This window comes from Myotis myotis, unplaced genomic scaffold, assembly GCF_014108235.1.
Source record: "Myotis myotis isolate mMyoMyo1 unplaced genomic scaffold, mMyoMyo1.p scaffold_m19_p_14, whole genome shotgun sequence".
Taxonomy (NCBI): domain Eukaryota; kingdom Metazoa; phylum Chordata; class Mammalia; order Chiroptera; family Vespertilionidae; genus Myotis; species Myotis myotis.
Genome location: NW_023416318.1, coordinates 30,635,218 through 30,643,902, shown reverse-complemented (window position 1 = coordinate 30,643,902; position 8,685 = coordinate 30,635,218). Strand labels below are relative to the sequence as shown.

At 38.7% G+C, this 8,685-nt stretch overlaps 1 protein-coding gene across 3 annotated transcripts in view; it reads right to left on the bottom strand.

The window, feature by feature from the left end:
- PIGF (phosphatidylinositol glycan anchor biosynthesis class F) overlaps positions 1 to 8,685 on the bottom strand; it is an 81,034-nt gene that overhangs the window by 4,919 nt on the left and 67,430 nt on the right. Inside the window, exon 7 of one of the 3 annotated variants that reach the window (XM_036334675.1) lies at positions 4,450 to 4,558. The exons of the other annotated variants lie outside the window; for them this stretch is intronic. Within the exon in view, the coding sequence (XP_036190568.1) occupies positions 4,450 to 4,558 (109 nt within the window). The remainder of the gene's footprint in view (positions 1 to 4,449; positions 4,559 to 8,685) is intronic. 3 annotated transcript variants of the gene reach the window in all.

Genomic DNA, 8,685 nt, shown 5'->3' with positions numbered 1-8,685 from the left:
AAATAAGTGACTCTGGGTAAGTCACCTAATCGTTATGTGCCATGGTTTCTCATCTGCAAAATGAGGATCATCACAAAACTCACCTCCTGGGGTTGCTGTAATGACTATATGAGAGAATGCACTATGCGGAATTTACAACCACACCTATAACAGTACCTGTCACACAGTACAAAGTGACTAATACATGTGAGCTATACTTGATGATAATCTTTTAGTTCATATTCCTAATGGGTACATACAGCATGGGGAAAAAGTAGGTTTACAGTTGTTTGTATGGAAAATAATACAATAATGAATAAATAACATAATAAACTTTCATGAACTCACAACTGTAAACCTACTTTTGCCCCATCCTGTATAAGTTTTTACAATACAGAAAGTCATCATTCCCCAAATCTTTACAGCTGAGATTTCTAAAGCTGCTCCTATTTAAAAAACAAGGTCCTGCCCAAATTTTAAGTACTTTAAAAATAAATTTTAAAAATGACACCTAACAGAATTCATGCTTCCTTGTCAAACACTATCCAGATATATCATATATATATACAAAGTGCCTATAATTCAGGGGTTCACAGGCCTCTGAAGCCCATCTATGGACTCCTGGTTAAGAACCCCATCGCTCTAACAAGTATTTTTACTAACTGTTCTAGTAGCCAAAGAAATATGACGACCCTTTACATTTTTGGTTTCCTCACTTTAAGGATTATTTTCAGTGCTGTAGACGGCGTTTGTTGTTCTGTGATTTGAGAGTCAACAATTTTAATACATTTTACTTAATTATAAAATGCACAATATTATATAGGTCCATTTAGTATATATTAAGTACAAATAGATGTTTAACCTTGTAATGTCATTAAAGTGATACCCACACTTTCTGATACTCTATGGAACAGCTAGTTTGATATGTCACTGACTGGCAGGGTATAAGCTGCAGATTTCCTAAAGTGATGATCAGGTATTTATTAGGTAATTATGATTATATAATTATGATTTTTGTTGAAACTAGTTATACATACTCAACAGAAAGTTTTGAAATAATTATTAGGCTACTTTAAAAAATACTTCATATTTTACTTGGGAGTTTTAGTTTGCTTTTCTGGGAAGGAGCATGGGACAGTGGGCTGAGAAAGATCTGAGTCTGCAGTGCCAAGTCAGCCACTTCCTGTCCGTATAACTCCGGTCAGGTCACTGAACACCTGAGCCTCAGTTTCTCAATGTGCAATGCAGGAATAACAGCACCTCTTGTACTTAAAGCATGGAGCTATTGTACTTAATAAAATAGTATTTTAAAACTGTCACGAAAGTTGTAAAGTACAATGCATTGGTATAATTTTGTATATCACATGTCCTAACTTGAAAAAATTAAACTTATGTGATAAATAATATAAGTATTTCTTAGGTAACTGACACTGCTAGGTAATAATTAGAACCAGCAGTTTAGAATAAATAAATTTGTTCATGAGCAATGTTAATACCCTGCTGTAGGAACTATTCCCTTGCCTTCGCAATGCTGTAATTTTTAATACATGCTATTCTTTACATGAAATGTCTGGAGAGTATGAAGTTTACAAGAGAATACACACTTCATTCACTGTATTACTATACTAGAGGCCCGATGCACAAAATTCGTGCAAGAGTAGGCCTTCCTTCCCCCAGCTGCTGGCACTGGCTTCCCTCTGGCACCCAGGACCTGGGCTGGCTTCCCTCCGGCTGCCCACAGGCGCCCGGGACCTGGGCTTCCCTCTGGCCTCGGCTTCATCCAGGACGTACGAAATGACGTCCTTGATATCCAGTCTAATTAGCATGTTATCCTTTTATTATTATAGATTATTATAGGTGCACCCTCCCCTTAAAAAGGGGGGGGGATTCCTGCTCCTAGTTGTCATTTTTATAAGTTTAAGAAGTGTAAGTACAGAAATTGGTTCTACACCAACCACTAGGAGACATCTGTCATTCTTAAGTCTCATATGAATGACTCCATTCATTCATAACTATTTATTGAGCCTCTACTATAAACCAAGCTGTTAAGGTACAAACTAAGATTATTTCATTCAGAATATTTTTAAATAAATTTTTAAAAATATGTGTTGCAATATATAATTTTTGGAGAGATATATGTCATCACAGATATCATGGGGAAACCACCCTATCTGCAGATCAGAGGACCTAGAACACTTAGAATAAAGCAACAACCATTAGGATTACTGGCTCTTTCAGATAAAAAAGGAAGGTTAAACCCAGGCAGCCAGTTATAATTAATTCCTCGCAAGCTATTTTTTAATGTATTTATTGTGCTTATCACAAATTTGCATTTGCATGACAATTCATCTTTCAAAGCCTGCTAACACTTCTACTGGTTTTAAATGACCATATTTTCCTCTGAATTTGATTGTGATGTTTTTCCAGATGTTCCTAAAGCAAATGCTATTGTCTGATATAGGAGTACATGCAGATGATCTACCCATGTGGACATATTTCTTTAGTTGTAAATCTGCACTGATCCGTGTATACTCTACCACTCTCCTATGCCTAACAGTGCATACCTGGGAACAGCTGTCTGTGGTGAGATGTGTAGTCTCCAGTCTGGAACTTTTTGTCAAAGTAATGCTAAATGGTTCTTGCTAAGATCATGCAAATGAGTTAATTTGGAAAGCACTATTCGCTCTCACATTGAAAGTCCTGCGAGCAGACCATTGTCAACAGGACTGCCTTACAATGAACCCACCTTTTAAATCCAAAACCATGTTCTGGCCCTGGACGGTTTGGCTCAGTGGATAGAGTGTCGGCCTGCAGACCGAGGGGTCCCAGGTTCAGTTCCAGTCAAGGGCACGTACCTCCGTGGCAGGCTCCTCCCCAGCCCAGGCCCTGTTCAGGGTGTGTGCAGGAGGCAACCAATCCTTGTGTTTCTCTCACATTGATGTTTCTCTCTATCCCTCTCTCTTCCACTCTGTCTAAAAATCAATGGAAAAATATCCTTGGGTGAGGATTAAAAAAAAAAAATAAACAAAACCGTTTTAAGTCAGTTAAGTATTATAGTTTTTTATCCATGTTTGGAATGTGGCATATTCATATAAATTAATATTTTATTTTGGTCTACCAAAACACTGCTTAATACCTTTGATAACAGAAATACCAAGTAACCTAAAAACAGGCTACTCTTCAACAATTAAATCCATAATTTTAATTTCATCCCTCACTCTAGCATTATTTGTAGTAATTCACTTAGTTATAATCCTTATGATCCCTAGCTTCAATTTATGAAAAAATTATCTGTGGCATCTGTGACTGGAAAATAAATATATGTTTCCCAAATATTAAATTTTTAACCTAATAAGACCAGAGAAAACAAAAAGGATTTTAAAATATAACAATGCTTCATTTATCTGGTATCTGATGGGAATAAGTACAAATATTTTTAAAATAACTTTAAATTGTTTTAAAGACAATCTCAATCAATTTTGCTTTTTAAGAAATAAGTATGCTCAGAAGAGATTTGATTATCTGGTTTAATTCCATTTTGGAGATAGTAGTATTAAAGTCCAAAGTTTAAAGGCATCTAAGTGGCTGGACATTGAGTAATTTTTACTTTCTTTGTAACTATTAATATTGCTTAAGTTTTCTAAATACAGTGTATATACAGTCTCTGTAATCAGAAAAAAACTTTCTTCATGTTGGAAAAAGAAAAATATATTTTTAAAAGCACAATTCCATTTAGGGAAAATTATCTTAAGGATATAATTGGGAAAATCTGTGAAGATACAGAGTCAAAGATGTTTATGATAACACTGTTTATAATAGTAAAATATTGACAATACCTAAAAGACCAATAGTGAGTTTGTTAAATAAATTTTAGAATAACTCTATAACGGCATACTACTAAGCCATTAAAAATTAAATAATGATATATGCATTACTAGCCCAGTGAACTTTAAAATATTACGTATCTTCTTGGTACCAGTTTCTTCATCTGTAAAGTGGGGATAAAAAGAACACTTATCTCATAGTGCTTTACCTAACTTATTTAGCCAAATCCTATTGGGATAGGAAGTCGAAAACCTGATGTTAATGAGCTTCCATCTATATCATGTACCCCTTTTAAAAACCTACTTTGCTACATGCTTTTAAAAAATATTTCAAGATCAACATAATTTGGCCATCAATCACATTAACAAAAGTATGACTCTAAGGCCACAAAGGCAATGAATATCAAGGTTAAAAATAGGGAATTCCTGCAACTTCTAGCTTTTTTTTTTTTTTAAACTAAGCTTGTTTATTCACCTATATATGTAGAAAAAAAGCAAAACCGTCCTGAAAGATAGAACCGTCATTGCTACTTCATTAAACAAAACAATTTACATAAATAAATAAATAAATAAAATCTATGTTAGCGTCATCAGTTTTATGATTGTAAAAACATTTATCTTGTAGCTTTAAGTAGCTAAAACCAACCTGCCATGGCCTTTCCCAATCGAGTGGAATAGGAAAGGCTCCAAGCCATGTTCCTAGAAAACTAGAAATTGTGGTGATCTGGAGACTATTCTCCCAAACGGACGTAACTCTGTAAAACACAAGCATGTAAATTATTGGTGGTATATATCTTAGCTGCTGCAGAATCTAACAAACAGAAGCACAAATTAACACTATGCAAACATACTCTGTTCATTTAAAATAGGCACCTCAAATTGACATATATTTACCATGAACTATTAACAATAGGCAAGAAGAAAGCATTTTTCAGTTGAAAAGCTAACACATGCACACAGTATAAGTCGGACAAAATGAGAGTGCATTTGCAGTGAAATCTAAGTCTTCCTCCTGCCCTTATCACTACTGGTTCCTTTCCCCAGAAGCAACTGCTACACCATCACCTTGTAAATTCCCTTTGCTTCTCGGTGATTTTGAGTCTCCTGTTTTCTAGATTCCAAGACTTCCTCCTCCTATTTTCCTTTTTTTTTTTTTTTTAAGTATCTCCAATAGATTCCTGAGAAAGGGTACATGGAAAATAGATTTTAGAGATGTTTTAAAATGATGACTATAATTTTGGAAATCATTTGCTTCAGGATTTTGAAGGCATTGCTCCATTGTTTTGATTCCCACCTGAGAGGTTCAGAGTCATTCTGGCTCCTAGACTTCTCTGGGGAACATGTTTTCCTCACCGCCCCCCTCTGGAACCCCTTAGAATCATCTATTACTGGTTATCTAAAATTTCACAATAATGTGTCTTGAAGTGGCTGTCTTCTCATACATTATGCTGGAAATACATGGGCCTTTATTTAAAAAATATTTTTTTATTGATTTCAGAGAGGAAGGGAGAGGGAGAGAGAAACATCAATGATGAGAGAGAATCACTGATCGGCTGCCTCCTGCACGCCCCCTACTGGGGATCAAGCCCACAACCCGAGCATGTGCCCTTAACTGGAATCGAACCTGGGACCCTTCAGTCCGCAGGCCGACGCTCTATCCATTGAGCCATACCGGCTAGGGCTACATGGGCCTTCTTAATCCACAATCTCAGGTCTTGAAATTTTCTTTTACTTAAAGATTTGGTTTTTTTGGCCCAGATCCCACTGTATAACTCCTATTGCTTATATTAATCTTTTATAAATATATTAATGAATAAATATATTCTATCCTGTAACCCCAATTCATTCAATTATTTTCTTTAGTAGAGGCCCCATGCACGAAATTAGTGCACTAGGGGGGAGGGGGTCCTTCAGCCCGGTCTGCGCCCTCTTGCAGTCCGGGAGCCCTCAGGGGATGTCCAACTAGCAGAGCTTGGGCCCGCTCCATGGGACACCCTTAGTGCTGCCGCGGAGGCGGAGGCCGCTGCGCTTACCAGCCATGAGCCTGGCTTCTGGCTGAGCAGTGCTCCCCCTGTAGGAGCACACTGACCACCGGGGGTAGCTCCTGCGTTGAGCGTCTGCCCCCGGTGGTCAGTGCACACCATAGCAAGTGGTTGAGCAGCCTTAGCATATCATTAGCATATTACACTTTGATTAGTTGGAAGGGCCAACAAGATGACCAGACACTTAGTAAATTAGGCTTTTATTATATAGGATATAGTGAGCCTCTTAATATATAAACTGAGTAATTCCTTCATTTGGGAAAACTATTTCTACCTTTTCTTTGAGTTATTTTTTGTTTTACATTTTAGGTGCACTAACTCATCTTAAGTTTATTTCCTTTGTCTGTTCCCTATATTTATTATTTCTTCTTGAACTGCTTTGTTCTTCCAAACCCTCTCTCCACCTCTCATTTATTTTGATTAGCTCAAATCTTTTCTCCATGGCTGGAACTTGATTTTCTAATTTGTCTATGTTTCTAACTTATGATTTGTAATAGTGTGGTTTGGATTCTCAATTTATTTCATTAATTTGGAATCTCCACCTCATTTTGTTTCGTTATCTCATCTTTGAGCTCTTATTTAATTAAATTCATATCCTTAAGAACATTTTTCTATGGTAAACTATGTATTTTTGTTTGTTTGTTTTTGCTTTGTGTGTAGTATTTTCTTCTAAGCTGGATTCTTTGTCTTCTGCATGCCTTTTTCTTCTTTTTCTATAGTGTGTTTTTAGGGTTGCCATGCCATTTTTTTCATCTTGCTCACAGTTCACATGGGCAGGCTACCACACCATCTATTTGCTCAGATACAATGAGCGAGTTATCTTTGAAGCTGTTATCCCATCTTAACTGGTACCAATTTTTCCTGTCTGGAAGCTGCAATTCTAAGGATGTTATGTTATTTTCTAACCAGTTTTCTGTAACATGGAGGAGAGAATGGAGGCAGGGACATGCTATCTACAGTTTAATCAGTAATATTCAGCTGAAATTTAATAAATGATGATTCCATAGTCAAATTTATGAAATTTTTTGACTGGGGCTTATACATCCCATTAGAAACCCAATGGAGCTACTGGAGCACAGTCTGCTCCCTTGGCAGAGCCCACTATGCAGCAGGCCCAGTAGATTGATAAAGTAAATAGCCCTGCCCTGGCCAGTGGCTCAGTTGGTTGGAGCATCATCTCATACACCAAAAGGTCGTGGGTTCAATTCCCTGTCAGGGCACATACCTAGGTTGCAGGTTTAATCCCTAGTCAGGGTGCATATGGGAGGCAACGAATCGATATTTCTCTCTCTCCGTCTCCTTCCCTTCCCCAATCTAAACTCAATAAGCATATCCTTGGGTGAGGGTTAAAAAGAAAAGTAAACAGTCTTAACGGCGATTCAGTTACTCTTATGTGTGTCTAAGTATGTATGTGTATACTCTCCAATACCTTCATCTAGAAAATGCCCATACTTGTATATATACATACACACACACACACACACACACACACACACACACACACTCTAGAGGCCCAGTGCACGAATTCGTGCACCAGTGAGGTCCCTTGGCCTGGCCTGCAGGATCAGGCAGAAACCGGCTCTACAACATTACCCGAGGGGTCCAGGATTGCGAGAGAGCACAGGCCAGGCCAAGGGACCCCCGCCCCCACCGGTGCACAACCGGGGCTGGGGAGGGAATCAGGAGGTTGTCCAGCCAGGGAAGAACTGCAGGAGGACTCCAGGGCATGTCCGGTCCTTCTCACTCAGTCCTGATCCCCAGCAGCAAGCTAACCTACTGGTCAGAGCATCTGCCTCCTGGTGGTCAGTGCAAATCATAGCGAATGGTCGACTATCTGCTCCCTAGTGGTCAGTGCACATTATAATGAACGGTTGACTGGCATTAGCCTATCATTAGCATATTATGCTTTGACTGGTTGAACGGACGACCAGACAACCAAACACTTAGCATATTAGGCTTTTATTATATGGGATAAATAGGTATATACCTATTCTTCAAATCAGAACTTTAATTTGGCAGTGTCTATCAATTTCTTCTTTTTAAAAAAAATATTTTTATTTATTTCAGAGACAGGAAGGGAAAGGGGGAGATAGAAACAGCAATGATGAGAGGGAATCATCGATTGGCCACCTCCTACATGCCCCACACAGGGAATCCAGCCCGCAACCAGGCATGTGCCCTGACCAGGAATCGAACCGTGACCTCCCGGTTCATAGATCGATGCTCAACCACTGAGCTATGCCAGTCGGACTCTATCAAGTTCTTTTGATCGAGGAATTCTAGTCCAGAAATTTAGTCTACAGAAACCCTTGCACAAGTATTCAAAATTAAATAGTACAAAGATGTTCATAACAGTATCATTTATAATCATAAAAATGTGATAATGGTGGACAACCAAGATGGCAGCATAAGTAAATACCTGAACTTGCTGCCGCGTACAACCACATTAAAACTACAACTAAAAGACAAAACGAATAGCATCCAGAACCACGGGAAGGCTGGCTGAGTGTAAATTCTACAACTAGAAGGAAAGAGAAAAGCGCATTGAGTCCAATAGGAGGTGGAGAGGTGTGGAGGTACGGAGGCGCGTGCAAAAGGGTCTGGCAGCTGGGTACGCTGTTGTTTTTTTCAACCGGGAGGGAGATACAAGCTCTCGACTGCTCTGAAATCCAGTTCTGGGTGAGAATCTGGGGGCCCAGAATCATATGGAAAGAAACTGTACTGTCTGGCATTGGGCCGGAACGTGAGGGCAGTTTTCTGGCAGAGGTGCTTGCAGCGTTCACTGTTCCTACACGAGGCTGAGGGACAGAGAGACCCAGGGACCTATCGGGGGAGGGCTG